This window comes from Bidens hawaiensis, unplaced genomic scaffold (genome assembly GCF_021521415.1).
Source record: "Bidens hawaiensis isolate Kalapana, Puna unplaced genomic scaffold, B.hawaiensis_p1.1 tig00078147_1, whole genome shotgun sequence".
Lineage (NCBI taxonomy): Eukaryota > Viridiplantae > Streptophyta > Magnoliopsida > Asterales > Asteraceae > Bidens > Bidens hawaiensis.
Window position 1 is genome coordinate 9506 of NW_027503402.1, and position 20319 is coordinate 29824.

Sequence of the window (20319 nt, forward strand, 5' to 3'; positions counted from 1 at the left end):
ATTTTAGTGTGCCAGCCGCGAGTACTTGATTGTTTACACATAAAATGGTTTTATAGAGATCAACATAATATGACGTTTTATTTAATTTGTACTTCAACTTTAACTTCACAAGCAGAATCAAGCCTTTTACAAGCCAAACTTGAGCTCAAATTTACCCATTAAATACACACCAGTAGAACTAGCTAACTTAGTTAACCTCGAGGTCCAGCTTAACTCGATTCGCTAGTCAAGGAGCCCTTAATCCCCATAATGAAACTAAATAAATATAGCAACATAATTTAGAATAGAATAGTCGCTTAGTTGGGCCGGCTTTAAACCTTCTTCAGCCCATTAACATTTTAAAAACACGAAACCCTAATCCAAATTTCTATATATTCCCATCCATTCATTCATTCTCCTACGCTGTATCACTAATGTATGTAACCAACGGCGATAATCAATCAATCGATTTTATTATTGATAATCAATCAACTTTTATTATTGTTATTCTCCCATTTGTTTTCTCAAACTCTGTTGTACCTATGATTTTATTTTATGTTTTATTGACATTGAAGCAGAGATAGTGTGTATCGGCTTTGTGCTTAATAAGTGCACTTTGGTCGAAAGAGTTCTCTGCAATAACAATTTGACAGGGTGAAGGTGGGCAGTTGTGTTCTAATTTTTCCATTGGAATCTTCAACAATCATCTTCTCCACATTCTTTTTTAAATTATATATTTTATTTATATAATGAACGTTTTTTGATTAAAATCTCAAAGATGTTTTCTTCTAGCTGCTTTGTTGATTTCCACATTTTTGATGCTCAAAAAGTAAATAGCAAGAAAGATGTAATTTTGTTTCTCTAACCGCTTAATTGGCCATAACATTAACATGATTAAAAAAGGTATCGCAATGTATAATCTAGGCTCCTGGCATTGTTTTACGGCTTTAGTCGGTATTTAGAAAGTGAGAAATTGTTTGGACATATTATTATTGAAGAGCGCACATGACTAAAAACAGACACTCTAAAACGACCAAGAAATAGGGGGTGTTTGGCCTAGCTTATATTTTTGTGTTTATTATTATATCTTTTTGAAGGTTATAGCTTATTTTATATCGTTTGATAAGCTATTTTTAATTGTTTGGGTTAGCTTATATTCTATAAGTTGATTATACATCTTAATAAGTTGTTAAATCCATCATTTTTAATTTGTTATAGTAATAAGTTACTTTAATACTATTAATCCATCACCATTTGAAAGCAAATGAGTAATTTACCTTCTTAAGCAAATATTCTTTAAATAAGCTAAATAACTATCTTTAAATAAGCTTTTATAAATTATCTTATATAAGCTTATATGACTAAGCTAAAAAGCTAAACCAAACACCAAATGAAGCTTATTTTATAAAAAAAGCTAAAAAAGCAAAAGCTAGGCCAAACACCACCATAGTACTCTAAAGTCTAAACAAGGCGGCTATTCAAAAAGCTCATTAGCTTGTTTGATAAAAGTTTGAATAAAACTTAAGAAACTTGATTTGAAACATCTTGAACTGAGTTTTCTCATATTTTGTAACAGCCAAAATCGAACTAACCTCGGGTTGTTGGCTCAATCTTAATCTTGTTTTTCTTCAAAATCAAGCTAGAGGCTTAGTTGAGTTGTTTTGTTTAATTATGAGCCTGAGCTCGAAACTGCTCGACATGGACTAATGAAAAACCTTTATAACCTACGGTCATGAATATAAAAATTGTGCAAGAAAAGGTGAAATTTCAATAATGAGAAAAGCTAACGAGAACTCTATTGTTTAAAAGCAAATGAGGGTCTTCAATGTTTAGTATGAAATCATTGAGGGGGTTTATTGTTTAATTTACAACTAATGTTCTACAAAACATTGTTATATTAGTTGCTGCTCATTACGTTGGTAATTTTACCGTCCGGTCCCTTTTCAAGGTTAAATTTTTGGTTTAAAATTGGTTATATTGGTTGCCACTTACTAGCCCGATTCTTTATAGCCCATTATATTGGACGAATGTTTTATAATATGGATATACTCTTGTACTGTATTTAGTTCAAACATTTATATTGGTTTGTTATATTGAACCACATACCTCATGATTTTAAGTTTTAACCTTGTGGCCTTTGATCATTTTATCATTTACCTTTGGTCAATTTGTTTAAAATATAAATTGCTTTCAAAAATGTCATTGGGAAATTTTTGGATTATCTTTGAAATAAATTGTATTTTTATGGAAATATAGGGTTAACTTGTCAACTTGATTAAATCACCTATGCATCCCGGTACATTTTTGTTGTACCATTTTTTTATTTTTAAACTCTAACCGAATTTGGTTTTCAGAACATTGTGTTATGAAGATTTTCATTGAACAAATCCTCTTCTGAATTGTAAAAATGGACCCAAGATTTCTGGAACCCCAAACTAGTGATTATTTTCTAATATATAAGGGTTCGATAGACCAAAGATGTCAATATATATTCGACAAGGGTTAGGCTAAATGTACCCCTTAGTTGCTTGTCATACCCCCCCTTGGGAAAACCAACTTTAATATTACCCCTTAAAGTTATATAATTACAATATTAGCACAAAACAAGGATTTCATATTTTTTTTACAAGTTGCATTTTTTTTAATGATTTCGAGTTTCGGGTTTCGGGTTTAGGGTTCGGGTTTAGGGTTTAGGATTCGGGTTTAGGGTTTAGGTTTTCGAGTTTCCGGTGTCGGGTTTCGGGTTTCGGGTTTAGGGTTTAGAGTTTAGGGTTTCGGGTTTAGGGTTTAGGGTTTAGGGTTTAGGGTTCGGGTTTAGGGTTTCGAGTTTAGGTTTCGGGTTTAGGGTTTAGGGTTCGGGTTTATGGTTTTAGGTTTTTGAGTTTCGGGTTTATTTTGTAAAAGATAAAGAGGTAAAATAAGGATATTATAAATATATATACTATTAAAATTAAAAAAATATTATAAATATTTACAATATTAATACTAAAAAAATAAATTAATAGTAATACTTGATAGTTTTTAATTTGATATATGTAGTGAAGATTATTAAGTGAAAAATATGTTGTAGGGACTAATATATATATAATTAATGTAAAAGGGCAATAGTAATTTATATAATAAGCTAAGGGGGTGTATACTTAGTAAACATGATGTAATGGAGGGTATGTTTAGCAGCACCCATTCAACAAATCACAAATGCAACATGTGATTGTCAAGTCACATGATTGACAATTCATAATGTCCAAATCACACTTGAAAAACTTTTTTGTTATACGAATATTCTATAACCAGACATTGTTGCACACGTTTAAATTCTAGTTCGAACATAGCATGTGAAGATATTCCTACTTCCTAGTACACGATTTATGTCACTAAAGTTTTTCTTAATAATAAATTCTGTAGTCATGTAAGTAAATTTTCTTGGACTTTATCATTTTAATTGTTTGGAGTTATCTAGTTATGTTGGTAATATATTTGGGAGAACTATTTGAGTATGATTAATAAATTTGATCGTCCAACACAAAACAAAACCGATATTTTGTAGTAACTCACCACGACTCTAATTAAAAATGACAATTACAATTACTTTATACCCTCTATTTATACTAAAAAAATATATTAATCATACTCAAATACTTCTCCCAAATATATTACTAACATAACTAGATAATAAAAAGTAGTACCTATCAAAGTTTACTGCGAGTACCAAGAACATATTTTCAAATACAATCAAATATTCCAAATCAATTTTTAGGCATCGAGTCACCCATCCGAGAATCATGGATGCATACCCAAACTAAAGTAATGACACCTTGCCGATATTCTCGATCAAATATCACTTGGAGGTAAATTCCCGTAGCTGAGATTCCTAACTAAAAAGTTCTAACACAAAAGCCTATATCTAGTATGCTACACAATACGCACTAAGCACTTAAACCTATTTAATTATGAGCTAAGTGCATATTGCACTTCTTTGGTCAACACCATTTTACAAGGTCACCTATGGTGACATTTTTGCAGTTTGCGCATTTGTATCATGCATTTCGATGCAATTTGAACCTACCGTTAAGTCAAATATTAGATTGTGAGGTATAGCTAACATCCTTTTCTTTACATAGCTAGACGATATCACCTATTTTTCTCTCTTTCACTCCATCTCCCCCAAGGGAAATATATAACCCTTTTAAGTCCATCTCATCCATTTTTTTTTAATTTAATTTCAATATTAAACGTTAATTTCAATACAAGATCAAATAATAGTATTAATCTTTCATTAATTTCTTAGTTAGAATAAACATTCAACTAGCATCGTGTGAGCGCGGAGGCGTTAGCGGTATACTGCAACTATTGGGCTTTGTGTCGACGCTTGTGGTTGTTGTAGAAAAGCTTGAATTGCGGCTACATCCGTTTGACAGAAAACCTCGTTTGTGATGTCGGAGTCGGTGATGAAGATGTTAAAGATTAAGAATACATTTTTATAAAAAGTAATGATGATAATGATTGGAATGGAAAAAATAATATAATGATTGGTTGTGTATAAGAAAAATTAAAAAGCCCGTCTAATACGGCAATGGTTATTCACACACCATTTTTGGATATTCACACACCCTCTTAACACACATATTATCTCTATATACACCCTATAAAGGGTGTATGAATAACACATCTCCTCTAATACATAGGGGGAGTGGTATTTAACGAGCTTAAGTTGTCCACGTCATCTTAATGTATTGGGGCGTGAGAGTACATTGGTGGGCCTTACATGCACTTATTGTCGATGTACTAAATTTTGGATTTTATGAATGGCTAAAGAATATTTGATTTATCGGCAGATAACCTCATTATCTCCAAAGCTCAAATGATAAAATGTTTTAAAACATCTTTTGATGTGATGTGAACAATATTGGTCAGAAGACCAGCATGCACTAGATCAAAAAGGTATATCTTCAATAACACACGGTTGAGTGAGCCGCACATATTATTCAGCAGGTGCTAGCCTCACTCGCCAAAGAGGGAAAGTCTTATCTACAACCAAGAGAGAAGATAAACAACACACCCAATTTAGCATATGAGCTATTTGCCAAGTCCAACTTGAGTGGGAGGCTTCGACTATAATAGAATACCTTGGCCTTAGGCGTCCCAAAGTATTCAATTCCGTTTCCAACTCTTTCACTTACATTTCCACTCTTTTAATCTTTGATTACCAATCTCAAAGAATATCTGACTTATTCTCATTACATGAGATCCTAGTCTACAATGAGCTCACGGTTTGTTGATCTTTACACGACACGACCATTCAATGTTTTAAGTCTAGAAGCCGTCTTAAACATCCCCTGACCATTATTTGTTATAACAACACATCTCAAACTAAGAAACCCATCTTTTATAAAAAAAAACGGCATGCCAACATTACTAACATGTTATACGTCTTGAACAACTTTTTCTATGTGCTTATACCACATAAATAAATTCATATGTATGGTATGATATGGTAGTTGGTTATACCGCCCCGTACAAAACTAAAAAGTTTTTATACGAGCGAGCTTTTTATGAATCGTTTTGCCAAAATCGATCGTATAATATTAATCTATATATGCTATACGCCTCGTGTAATTCTTACATAATGTTTGTGTAACATCACCTTTAAAAATCATACATCTAAAGTCAGCTATAAATCAAGTTAATTTTGATTTTTATATTTTATAAAAATAAAAACAAAACCATCTGAATCACAGGTGTTTAGCAACTGACGGTTGGTATAGTTAGATAAGATAATAATAATAATTAGGCCCCACAAAGAAACCAACAAAACAAAACAAAACAAACTAAACTGAGATTGAGTAAGATGCAAGCAAGTACCCAAAGCCACGTGGACACGTGGTTCGGTAGAATCTGGCCTAACAAGTAACCAACCAACCCCTAGGGTTTCATTCATTCATTATTATTATTATTATTAATCACATCAATCCAATTTATTCAATCATGGGGAAGGTGACTGTTGGAGTGGCGGTGATCGGTGGCGCTGCGATTTTCGCTGCGGCGGCGTTGATTGTGCGCCACCGGATGCGGAACGTGAACCGGAGTGTGAGATCGGGTGATATATTGAAGGAATTGGAAGAGAAATGCGCTACGCCTTCGGTGAAATTGAGACAGATTGCTGACGCCATGACTGTTGAGATGCACGCTGGGCTGGCGTCAGAAGGTGGTAGTAAGCTTAAGATGCTTATTAGCTATGTCGATAATCTTCCCACCGGGTAATTGTTAGCTTATTTTTGTGGTGGTTTAAGTGAATTATGCATTGATGGATCTAAGATCTAATTTTTATGTTTTGATGTATTCGATTTGGTGTTAAGTCTTGTATCGGAATGCGTATTCGGTTGTTTAGGAATCATGAGTGATTAGATGTGCTTAAAAAGCTCGCGGCTTGCTTGAATTGGCTCGATTGAAAACGAGTCGAGCTCGAGCTCGAGCTAAGGTCGGCTCGGTCTGTTAATGAGAGCCGAGATTGAGCCAAGGTTGACTTGATCTGAAAACGAGCCGAGCTAGAGCCAAGGTTGGGTCTAGGGCTGTAAGCGAACCGGACGTCCAGCGGACGTCCGAGTGTTCGTTCGGAAAGAAGTTCGTTTATGTTCGTCCGTTTAATAAACGAACCGGACATGGACACAAAAATTTTGTTCGGTAAGCTTAACGGACGAACACGGACAAGGGCCAAGTCCGTTCGATAGTGTTCGTGAACGTCCGGTAACGTTCGTCCGATTACGTCCGGTAATGTCCGTCCGATATCGTTAGTGTTTATATCTTGTTTATATCTATCCAGTATTGTAATTTAACTGTGGAATTTCTAGAGTTATTAATAACACTTTTATATTACTACACATGTTTGATGTCTCTTATATTATAGTGATCCACTTTATGTTAATATTATAAGTGTTAAGTATATTTTGATGTTCTATGGTGTAATTCCTAATTTGTATGTGAAGTTGTTTAGATTTATGCTTGGTGTTAATATGTAACCGTTTATATTTGTCCATTAGTGTTCGTTTTCCATTAATGTTCACATGTTTGTTTGTGTATTAATGTCCATTAGTGTCCGTTTGTCCATTATTGTCCGTTAACGTCCGTTTAAAATATTAACGGACGGACATGGACGGACACGGACAAACTCAATTTCTTAATGGACGAACACGGACATAAATTTTCGTTCGGTAAATTTGTCGTGAACCGTCCGTTTGTCCGTCAAAAGCTTAACGGACGGACACAGACATGCTCTCGTCCGGTCCGGTTCGGTCAGTGTACACCCCTAGTTGGGTCGGTCTGAACACGAGCTGAGTCTGAGCCAACGTCGGCTCAGCTTGGCTTGTGGTTTGCTTGTTAGGTTGATTCGTTGGCTCGCTTAAACTTTATATATGTGAAATCCAAGATTTTAAGTTCATATATGTAAATGAAATGTTATTTTAGACAAAAGTATTGTTTTATTTACTGTTTTAACACATATGGATTGAACTTGAATTATAAAATGTGTAGTTTATAAATTCTGCATCATATGTATGTTAAAAATCTTATTTTTTTGTTTTTTTTATATCAATGTATAAAAAAGTTCAAAAATAAACGAGCTTGCTCGAGCTCAACACAACAAGCTGAGCCGGATTCCGAGCCTAGGCCCAACATAGCTTGTCTCTGTTCGTTTATAGCAGGAGTGAAGTCATATCAACTTATGAAAATCATATGAAAATAATTTCAAATTCCTGTTATTATGAATATTATATAAACCAGTGGGAAAGAGTTAAAAGAGTGATGGGGCCACACAGATGTTAAAAGGTGAGGTCCCCTTTCCCTCTTTCAGATGATACTTAATAAAGTCCTTTTAAGATATCAGTATAAAATCATGAATTAAACAGTTTATTACCTCAAATAAGAAAATTGTAACCATTTTGTAAATTTCACACCCCCTTGGCAGGTTGTCTGGTGCACTTCTGGAAATAATTTACTGGTTAAAATAGAAAATTTAATATTTAATAATATTTGTTCTAGATGAAGTCATAATTATCTTGCATTGTTGTTTTTCTTTGAATTTGAATCTGTTTATTTTTTTTATTATTTTTTTTACTTTAGTGATGAGCAAGGAGTGTATTATGCGTTGGATCTTGGGGGAACAAATTTTAGGGTATTACGGGTGCAGTTGGCCGGGAAGTCAGGTATTGAATTTCAAGAGTTTGCTGAGGTGTCAATCCCTCCTCAATTGATGGTTGGAACTCCAGATGTAAGAGCTCTGAATAAATAATACAGTTCAGTCTATTATTATCATAATATCATGTAGAGTTAATTGCACAGGGACCATTAGTGTAACTAACTTTTAGCATATACTGCATTCATATTTCAGACCTCCATAAGAGGGTTCAGTGGGTAATTTTACTACGGGTCAGAACTGTCCATTTCAGGCTGGGTAGACCAAAAATCACTAATGGTTTACTTGTGATTATGAAAACATATTTACATAGTTATTACTTCTATATAGTTAAGTAAAAGTATTTTGTAGGCTGCATGCCTTAAGAACGGGCTTTGAGTGACTTTAGACTGACCCCTTCCATTTTTAGCTAATTTTTAATTAGTTAAATCGATGGAAAATCAATTTTAGTTTATTTTTTTAAATAGAATGTTTAGTTATGATTATGAGAGCTTCAATAAAATAATAGCATGAATATTTGAATAAAACTATTTTTGTATTCCGTTTAACATGTTATCTTTTTAGCTGATTTTTTTTGAATTTTGATTTTAACAATTTGATCCATTTGACATAAAAGTCAATCCATATCGACCCATTCACAAGTAAACGGGTCAAAACCGTCACATCTACTTTTCATAGATCTTTTTTAAGATTTGAATATATATTCTGCAGGCCCTTTTTGACTACATTGCTGCAGAACTTGCTAAATTTGTTGCTGATGAAAGTGAAAAGTTTCGGCTTCCTGAAGGCAGACAACGTGAGTTAGGTTTCACCTTCTCGTTTCCTGTGTTGCAATTATCTATTGATTCGGGGACTCTTATTAGGTGGACAAAAGGATTTTCTATTAAGGAAATGGTAATTACATATTACATATAGAATATAGTATAATGTAATTACTTTGATTAATTAAACATGTTTTAGAACCACATGAGATGCAGTAGTAATAAAGTTAATATTTGTTTCCAATTTTTAATTGCTAGGTTGGTAAAGATGTGGTGGCAGAATTGACAAAAGCAATGGAAAGGCAAGGTGTTGACATGCGTGTTTCTGCACTGGTGAGTTGGTTTGGTTCCTTATCTTATTTGAAAAATATTCTACTCCCTCCGTCCCATTTTAAGTGTCTTAGTTTGAATTTTCAAGTCTTTCTTTTGCAACTTTGACCGTAAATATTTTTATTCGTGTCATATAATACTTGATGAAAATTATATGAATGGATTGGGTTTTGAATGTATTTTACATTGATATAATTTTCATTAAGTATTATATGACACGAACAAAAATATTTACGGTCAAAGTTGCAAAAGAAAGACTTGGAAATTCAAACTAAGACACTTAAAATGGGACGGAGGGAGTAATATCTATAATTGTATATTAGAAAATATTAACTCAATAGCATTGCAAAATACAAACCATAGCAATATATGCGTGTGTGAGTGCGCACACGTAGTTTTAAGTACATAATATTACAAACCAGTTGGGATAGGCCAAGTTTTACAACAATAAACCTTTTATCCCAAACCAGTTGGGATAGGCAAAGTTTGACCTTACATATAAGGTAAGTTATTATCATAGATGACTAATTTCATAAACATATTTACCTTCTAATATCTAGGGGTGTAAATGTCTAAACGAGCCAAGTGTGAGCTCGACTAAGCTCGAGTTCGGCCTGCGTGTAGTTTTTCAAGGTCTACCTCGAGCCTGGCTTGTTTATTATTTATTAATTAATAATTAATTTATATACATTTATAACTATTTGTATATTTTTATATATAATATATATTACTTAGTTATTTTAATAATAATTTTATACATTACTATTATTATATTTAATACATTAAATAAAATCTTTATAAATAATAGGCTCGTTTAGGCTCGCGAGCTTACTTGAGCCAGATAAGTGAAGCTCCGGCTCGTTTGTTAGACAAGCTTAATTTTAAGCTCGAGCGGTTCAAGCTCGAACTCGTTTAAGCTCGGCTTGATCCGATCTTTTAACGAGCCAATCTTGAGTGGCTCACGAGCAACTTTTTTTTTTACACCCCTACTATCTATGAGCCTACGACCTAAAGCCACCCAAATATTTAGAGATTATTTTTCATTTGGATATAGGTAAATGATACAGTTGGAACGTTGGCTGGAGGGAGATACGATAACAAAGATGTTTTTATAGCCGTGATCTTGGGTACCGGAACTAATGCCGCTTATGTGGAACGAGCACAGGCTATTCCAAAATGGCATGGCCCACATCCTAAATCAGGAGAGATGGTCAGCAATTGTTTTAACTTCTTTCTATCAAAATATTATAATAGCATATTTTAATATTTTAATTTAATATTAGTGATCACACTTCATTTGTTGTATAGGTCATCAACATGGAGTGGGGTAACTTCAGGTCATCACATCTTCCTTTAACAGAGTATGATAACACACTAGATGCTGAAAGTTTGAACCCTGGGGAACAGGTAAATGTGATAGTACGAAATTTAGAAAGATATATATGAAGTTTTGAACTTTTAGAACGACGTATATGTAATTTAGTACTACTTTACTTGACAGATATTTGAGAAAATGATTTCTGGGATGTATTTGGGAGAACTTGTTCGTAGAGTTCTATATAGGATGGCTGATGAAGCTGCCCTTTTTGGTGACACAGTTCCTCCCAAATTAAAAACTCAATTTATATTAAGGTATTTTTCAAATCCATGATTTTCTATATAAAAGTTATTAGTATAGAAAGTTTGAGGACTTGAACCCTTATGTTTTATAATTTTTTAACCAAGAACAAACTAAAAGGGACTAATAAATGTACATAACCACACTTTCTATGAATGTATATAGCCATATAGGGTGTTTTAAACAATAACCCTTTTTTTAACTCTCACCTGTTCATTTGTATATCTAATATAAACTTACAAGAAAATGTCTTTTTGTGGGGTTTATTCTATCTATTTGTGCGTCCATCTTTTTAATCACGTGGAGCATAATCTTACGTTGTTTGTTGTATAATTCATAGGACACCTGAAATGTCTGCAATGCATCATGATACGTCACTTGATCTCAAGGTGGTAGGGAACATATTGAAAGACGTATTAGAGGTAATTCCTTATTATAGTTAAGTTTATTTTCCGTTCTTCAGTTCTTTTAAAGATCTTTATTTCAGTAATAGTTTTCATAATCATATTTAGTAATATATAAGTTCCTTATATATTATTAAAGAAGAGCGAAAAGTATTGGTGGATCAACGCGACTCTTCCAAACCCACTCGCAAAATGAACAAGTTAAGTGGGTTGACTAACGGGTCATAGGTTTGACAAAACGTAATCTGTTTTTTTTAAGAACCAAGCCACAGTTATATAATTATAATGATATTTAGAATTTTGAAATAAGATGATTTAAAGGCTATTGCATTGTGAATATTTTTTTTGGGTGACTTTCAATCTGTTTGACCTACAAGTGTAAACTCATAGCAGAGTTATTTAGTAGGGTGTGATGGTGCCAAACTTAACTGTTTTCATTTATATAATCTCAATCATCACTAAATTTGCAGGTACCCAACACACCGCTCCCAACAAGAAAGATAGTGGTCGAGGCATGCAATGTCATCGCCACACGAGGGGCCCGTCTTGCCGCTGCTGGAATTTTAGGAATTCTGAAGAAAACCGGACGAGACATCGTTAAAGACAGTGAGATCCCCAAAACAGTCATCGCCATGGACGGAGGATTATACGAACACTACAAGGAATACCGACACTGCGTCAAGAGCACTTTAAACGAATTAGTCGGTGACGAACTTGCGAAACACATTAAACTTATACACTCCAATGACGGGTCTGGAATCGGTGCTGCTCTTCTTGCAGCCTCTCATTCCCAGTACATTTAGGAGTTTTGGTCTCTAAGAAGGTTAAAGAATCGCGTATGATGTTGTCATTTACGTACAATATATTCTGGCCGAGAGGCCCGAGATGTTAATCTGTCTACTCGGGCGTGGGTATTGTGATTGGAAATTGTTGTTGAAATTGAAACTACCTTCAAATCTCTTAGCTTAGTTGAGATCTGGTGGGAAAATGTTTTTAAGTTATGTTGAAGATGTATGAATTTATTTAGGATGTGAAAGTTTGTGATTCTTGAAGCTCATCAATGGGTTAGTAATAAAATCTGGGAAATTTGAAACATTATTTATGGTGTTCATCTTCGTGTGTGTTGCATTTAAACATCTGAAAACACATATTTTGTAAAATGTTAAATAGAAAAAAAAATGATTCGGAAAATTTTTAGGAAAATACACGTGGATGTTTTGTAGAATTTCGCATTTGATGGATAGTCATCTGAATCGTGCTTGGAATTCACTTTTAGATTAAAGTATTTTGCATCAAACAAAATCCATAATCAAATAAGATGAAAAGGAATTTCCAAAGAAAAAGTTCTCTTTCTTGAAATTCAAACTTTTGAAAGGAGACAAGGTGATCCATTTATATAGATTACACGGTTGGGGTGAATCATCACAATGTTTCAAAACCAATTTTGGTAGTTGGGGTGTGACCGCTGTAGTTATATCGCTACCAGGAACTCTATTTGACAACAAACTTAGTATCTACCGAGTTCTAAGATGTGTTCTTTGTTTGTGGTTTGCTTTTTAGCTTGTTTTGCATTGGTTGTGTATGTAACACCAATGAACTAATGAACTAGAGTGGTACTCAACCGGTCAACCCTCTACTTGTGTTTATGTTTTGACAGTAATACAAATCACCAGGATATACTCTTTTATCAAAAAAAAATAATAATAAAAAAAAATGACATGGTTTGTACCAAAAAAGTACATCTATGTGGTACATTTCATTTGGTTCATTGAGACACATGACATAATGGGATCAAACACATAATGTGACCTCGTTTAACGTCATAAGTTGATACCAACCCGGATCCGATCCAGCAGGACCTGATTCAAGGTCTGACCTAAAGTGGCTAACTTTCGAGCAACTTATCTCCAAGAAACTCGATTATTCACGTTTTTCTTTATTTATTTGAATTTCTAAGTTTGAACTTTTGTTTAATCTTTATCTTAACACAATATAACAGACCTGCATTAGGGGTGAAAAAGAGCCGAGCCCGAGCTCGGTTAACTTACACATCGCTCGAGCTCGAGATCGGATCGTTTCGATCTCTATTTCTAAAACTCGAACTCAGCCTGTGAGTAGTTTTTCAAGCTCGAGCTCGACTTGGACTCGGTTTTTTTTACTATTTATTAAGAATTATTATAATATTAACACAATATATAACAATTATTAACATAATATACAACAATTATTATTATTATTATTATTATTATTATTATTAACATAATATAAAACATTATAATATTAATTAACAATTATTATAGTTTTAATCAGGTTAAAAAGGAAAGGGGATATAAAAAGGATTTAAAAGAAAAAAGAATTATAAACTGACAAAAATATCATTCACTTGGATGTGGTTTAATAGAGAAATATGCATCCGTTAATCAATTGGACTGAAAATGTTAATATATAGAACTTTAATGACTCAAATTTGATCGAATTAAAATGGTTAAAATCAACAAATCACATGAATTATAAGAGTTCTCTCTTTTAGATATCAATTTTATTATTTTGAGATAAACTTCCAAAATGCGCGTGTGAAACAATTAATGACATAATTTTTGACAGTGGCCATTGTTTGTGACTTGTGAGTAGTTGAAAAAGTTTGTAATATTTATTTTTAACTTAGGTTTTTATTAGATGTTTTATTAAACAACTTATGTTATGAAAATTAGTAAGAAATTATGTTATTGGATTTAAATACTCTTAACTTTCACTTGTTGATCGAGAAAAGTCCCAACTAACGAAATATTTACGTATTACTACTCCCAACTGTCACTGTATTTTCTTTTGGCTGCCCCAAATAATTTCAAAAAATGTCACACCGTAAAAAAATAATAAAAAACTAAGTTTCACATTGGCTTTAGAGTGTCAGGAAAAAATAAGATAAACACTGGGAGTCACTATTTTGTTATTTGGGAGTGTTTCCTACTAACAAATGAGTTTGGGAGGAGTTATTTTAGGTGGAGTTATTTTAATAAATTTTTGATTAATTAAAATTCTGGTTTTGTTTTTGGTAGGGATTCTTGGACCGATTCAAATTCAGTTAGAGTTATTTTAATAATTGTTTGATTGTTGAATAAATATAAATAATAAACTATGGAATATAATTATAAACAATAAAATAAGTCAAATACTGAATACGATTTAAACTCTATAATAATAAGTGAAAAATACATGAAAAGATAAACAAGTAATTTGACATTTCACAGTTTTATCATCTTACTTAAATGTTTCTCATTTATGCTAGGAAAAATCTTAATTGAAAATCTAAAGAGTATAAGATCTAACATTGCTTGGAAGCACACTGTTGTCTCACCTCCCTTTATATCTATATTGAAAGTCATTTCATCCTGTGAAGAAAATATTTGTCATAAATATTCTTTTCATTTGATTTCCCATCATACAATTCCAAACACATTAATGACATCTTCATCATCAACATCATCTATCCACTCCGCTCCTGTTTCTTCTTCTCAATCATGTAAATATGATGTATTTCTTAGTTTTAGAGGAGACGACACCAGGAAGACCTTTGTAGATCATCTCTACTCGGCTCTTGTAGATAGGCACATCCGCACTTTCAAAGACGGCGAAGAACTACCCCAAGGTGAATCCATCCGGCCATCCCTCTCTAAGGCAATAGAAGAATCACGAATTGCTATTGTAATATTCTCCAAAAACTATGCAAATTCTTCGTGGTGCTTGGAAGAACTTGCGTACATCATGAAATGCAGAGATAAGAGAGGGCTTATCGTTAAGCCCATATTTTATGATGTGGAACCCTCAGATGTGAGAAATCAGAAACATAAATTTGGAGAAGCGTTTGCCAAACAAGAAGCAAAGTATGACAACAAAGCTAAATTATGGAGAAAGATTCTTGTTGAAGTAAGCAGCATTGCTGGATGGGAACTCAAAAACATTGCTAACGGGTAATTTTCTTTATTTTTGAAGTTTTTATACAAACATATTGAAGAATTTGAGTGAATTGAGTTATGGGGTATTCTAGTTAGGCAGGCAGAAATAATGACCATCATTTTAATGAAGCTGGGATAAAATAAATTTATGCAACATGAACAATAAAATAAATTTATGTAATATGAGGATAACGCATCACCCTTGGATAGAAGTGAAACACTTGTATGCACATGATTAGGATTGTCACAAATGAAGACATCTTCGGACATAAGTGAAACATTTATGTATGTAAGAGGATCGAAGTGCTTATTTAGACTTTGATAAGTTTATAATGTAATACATCATCTTCGGGCATAAATGAAACTTTAGGGTGTTATTAGAGTTAAGCAGTGCTTGTTTAGACTTTATTAACTTTATCAATGCAATACGTCACCTTTGGGCATAAGAGGAATTTTAGGGCGTTGTTTAAGTTAAGCATATCCTACAAGTTTTAGGTTTTGTAAAACTTGATAATTAAGGTTTTAAAAAAGCAACTACTAATTAATAGTAAAATCCCTGTTATTAGCAAGGATCGATTTAGGTTTATGTGAAAAAAGTTGGTCTAGTTTCGCAAACATACATCAATTTTCTAGACTAAGTGTCACAAAGCCTCAGTTTCACATATTATGTGTCGCAAAATATAGATATTAATCTTACAAGCTTAACTGTTTCATTATTGTTCCAAGTCTTATGCCCCCTTAACCAACTGAGCTACACGGCGGGGACAAAACATAAATTAACTGTTTCATTAGTTATCAGTTAATTCAGTTAATTAGTTTGCTCACCCTTAGTCCTATTACTATTCCTATCTATAATATATACGTCATTGCTTACCTTAGGTCATGACAATTCCAATTAACTTAATTTACAGTTTACATTTGTTTCTTGATCAATACTCATCAATTAAAGATGATAAGTCAATAGTTGTCATAACAAGATTTTGTGATATTGACTATGTGGCCTTTGGTGTGGTGGTTCTGTTTCAGTTAGAAAGTATAATTAGATTTTATTTGTTGGGTATTTTAATTATTAATCTATAACCAATCTACAGGCATGAAGCACAGGCCATCAAAAAAATTGTGAATAACATTCAGGTTAGTATGCTATCAGATGTTGATGAAGGCCTCACTGATGAAAACCTTGTTGGAGTGAGGGCTCGCATGCAAGATTTGGAATCACTATTAGACATTGGGTCCGATGGTGTGGTGCGCATGGTTGGGATTTGGGGGGTTGGGGGTAGTGGTAAGACCACTCTTGCGACTTCTATTTGTATGGAAATCTCTCATCATTTTCATGGTTACTGCATTTTGGAGAATGTTAGAGAACAATCAAGCAAGTATGACTTGAAAAAATTGCAAGAAGATATTTTATTAGCGTTTTCCAAAAAAGAAGTGACAATACGGAGTGTTGTGGAAGGGAAAACCCGTATACAAAGTATGTTACATCATCAAAAGGTTTTGCTAGTTCTTGATGACGTTGATAAGCATGAGCAACTAGAAGCGTTAGGAGGATCACATGAATGGTTCGGTGGTGGTAGCCGAATAATAATCACGACAAGGGACAAACAATTACTAGAAACTCACAAGGTAGATGAGATCTACCCTGTAAGATTATTATCACATAAGGAGGCCATCCAGCTCTTTAATAGATATGCATATAATCAAAGAGATCCCATAGAAGATTATGAGAATCTTTCATCAAGCGTTGTTTACTATGCAGATGGGCTCCCTTTGGCACTTAAAGTTTTAGGTTCTTTTCTATATGACAAAGATAACAAGGAGTGGATGAGTACCTTGTCCAGACTAGAAGATATTCCGGAAGATGGAATTATGGAAACACTAAAAATTAGCTATGGCGGACTTAAAGATGTGGAGAAAGCGTTGTTCTTGGATATTGCATGTTTTTTTAGGGGAAAAAGAAAAGATTATGCAATGGGGATTCTTGAAGCATGTAATTTTCACCCTGAAATAGGGATAAAGGTGTTGCGACAGAAAGCTCTCATTACTATTTTAAGCAATGGTACCTTTGATATGCATGATCTGATTGAAGAAATGGGACACTACATTGTTAGAAGGGAACATCCTGAGAATCCTGAAAAACATAGTAGAGTTTGGAAAGATGAAGAAATCAGTAACATGTGTTTAGGGGATACAACAATGGTTAGCGATATTATATGTATATATTATATTAAATGTATAGTTAGTGATACTCAATTAAGCTGTAAGTTGTTTCCTTTTTTTGTAGGATTATGACAAGATTGAAGCTATGAGATATGACAATTATTCATATGACGATTCTTCACGCTTTTGTAAGATTGTTTCAAACATGAAGAAACTACGGTACCTTAGTGTTGGAAGGGTTGATGTTCCAACATACTTTAGTCTTCGTGATAATAAGTCTAATCCCAATAAGATTACTTCAAACCTGAAAAAACTAAGGTGGCTTAGGGTGCGTGATAGAACGTATGATAGAGGGCCTAACTTTCTTTCAAATGAGTTGCGGTATATTGATTGGAAAGGGTATCCTACAAGAAGATTTTCAGACAGTTTCAAACCAATGAATCTTGTTGTTCTAACATTGGAAAACAGCTTGCAGAAAAAACTTTGGAAGGGTATCAAGGTAATTCTTTTTATTAAACATATAAAAGTAGTGGATTTTATGTAACATAAGTTATATTTTTGACAACTGAGAATTAGTTTATACAACTTTTAACTTGTTTGATTCTATGTGCACTTTTTTCTTTGCATACATATATAGTTGCTTGCCTCTCCCCATTTTTATGGGTGGTTAATAACTTAATATGTATCATACGCGTATTCATAAACTCTAATATTTACTTCTGTATGTACATATACTAATTAATTGCGATAAACTCTGATATTATATGTATCATATATTGTAGCATCTACCATATTTGAAAGTCCTTATGCTTATTGGCATGAAGAAGTTACTCAGCACACCAAATTTTGATGGACTCCCATGCCTCCAAAAGTTGAGACTTGATGATTGTTATAAGTTAGAAGAGATTCACCCATCACTTGGAAACCTTATGAGCCTCAAACACGTAAGTATAACTGACTGTGACAGGCTTAAAATCTTTCCCCAACGATTGTCCACATGGAAAACCTCAAGACTCTAGAAATAGGGTATATCTATTTAAAAGACGGAAAAATCCCCTCTGGTATTGGTGAGTTATTCAACTTACAAGAGCTAAATCTAAGTGGTAATGATTTTTCATCATTAAACTTTAGCCTCTCCCAACTTACTCGGCTTAAACTCCTTGACTTGACGGATTGTGTAAATCTTTTCAAATTGCCTGAGCTTCCATCAAGTTTAACTATTCTCAAAGCAGACAGATGCCACTCCCTTACAACCTTTGGAGACTCACAAAAATTGTAAACGGTTATGTGACGTCTCACTTATGGAAGGGGGTATCATACATGATGATGGAAGACTACTAGACTCAATGCTTGAAGTAAGTATGGCTATCTATTTTTCAATATCACTAATTAGACTCATTTATACCTAATATCGTCATCGTAAGTAGAATCTAATGAGCTTGTGTTAATTAAGTAGGGAAAGTCAATTGACACCCACTTTATGCTTCTCCTACTCGAAGGTGTGAAAGTTGCGAAGGGCTTTACAACTCTGGTTAGAGGTAATAGATGTAGATTGCAACCTCCAGAGAATTGGTGCAATGAATTTTGTGGTTTCTTAATGTGTGCCATGCTAACAAAGTCCTCCTATCAAAGTAGTTATGTACAAATACGCGTGTATCAGGGTATGAAGAATATCGATTCTCAACATAATGCGGTTTGGAACGAGAGTGATAGTGGTAAGTATACATGGGTGGGGTATGTTTCATTTGCTTCATTGAGACACACTACTTGGTGGGATCAAACATACAACCTCTTTCTTTTGACATTAATGGAAACTATATATAGGGAGTGTAGAGGTTTTGGAGTTAGACTCGTTGACAAGAAAAGTGAGAGTGGTCTATCGGAAACGTCAAGAGATTCAAATTCTTCTGATTATACACCTAAGTTCAAGATTAAACATGAAATACCAGCACGATCTCCTCCTTCATTGACCATTGCGTGTGTTCGTAACTTGTAGCTTGAATTATATGCATGTTAGATATATTCACCAGCTGAATCATAAATACCCACAAAATTTAAATTCTACCATTGCTTTAAATTGTTGTAGCACACAAGAAAAATACCTCCCTTAAATCCACTTTGGTGGGGTGGTAAGGTGGTTAGGGAACAGAATATGAGGTAATTAAAGGTTATGGAGTGTAACATTTAATCGTTCATAAAAAAAAAACTTGAATTTGAGGGTTTGTCACTCAATATTGATCATACTATCATAGGTCGGTCATTGGCCCCGTTTCTAGTGGCCCGTTGGTGGAGTACAAGCTTGAATCAGGGTCCTCTAAGTCGGCTCAAAGAAATTGTGTTCATTGCCATCCATTTTCAATCAATCAGAAGAATCCTTCAACAATCCATTAGTGAGGAAGTTTAGAGACTGTTGAAGGTAATTATGGTTCTGGTGAATGTAACACTCTAGAAACTAGAAACATATTTAATACTTTCTCCGTCTCATTAAAAGTGTCAATATTTCCTTTTTTTATATTTGTCTTATTATAAATGTTCACTTTCAAAATTTATTAGTCAATTTCTAAGTTTATTTTTAAACACCTTGAATTTTGTGTTTTCAAACCATGGCACTTAAAGAGGGACGAATGGAGTAATTTTTTGGGTATATATAAGGTGAACATATTGTCGGATATTGTACTTCTTTGAATTGAAGATTCATATTAATGTTGAATCATGCTTAAAGTTAAAAGGAGATATCAAAATTAAATTAATAGATAAAATGACGGATAGATAAAATGGGTGAATTGTATAGTTGTAAATTGTACAAAATGGGTAAATTTACACTACCGAGCAAAACAAAACAGTGGGCTCCGACATGTATTACGTTTTATAGAGAATTTTAAACTTGTGATATAAAATTAAGTTAATGTATTGATCATGAGGTATC

General features: G+C 33.5%; 1 protein-coding gene, 1 non-coding gene and 1 pseudogene across 2 annotated transcripts; all 3 read left to right on the forward strand.

Annotated features, from left to right (window-relative positions):
* The first annotated feature begins 550 nt into the window (after positions 1-550).
* On the forward strand, positions 551-699 carry LOC143606892 (small nucleolar RNA snoR135). Its single transcript, XR_013148835.1, has one exon. It is a non-coding gene; the product is annotated as a small nucleolar RNA snoR135 (small nucleolar RNA).
* Positions 700-5846: 5147 nt separating this feature from the next.
* Positions 5847-12350, forward strand: LOC143606891 (hexokinase-1-like). The gene is made up of 9 exons (XM_077082513.1): positions 5847-6236; positions 8095-8242; positions 8879-9061; positions 9187-9261; positions 10313-10468; positions 10567-10665; positions 10760-10890; positions 11217-11298; positions 11751-12350. Exons 1-9 carry the CDS (start codon positions 5965-5967, stop codon positions 12081-12083), a joined length of 1479 nt encoding a protein of 492 aa, XP_076938628.1. The 5' UTR covers positions 5847-5964; the 3' UTR covers positions 12084-12350.
* Positions 12351-14739: 2389 nt separating this feature from the next.
* LOC143606890 (disease resistance protein Roq1-like) lies at positions 14740-19389 on the forward strand (annotated as a pseudogene).
* The last annotated feature ends 930 nt before the right edge of the window (positions 19390-20319 follow it).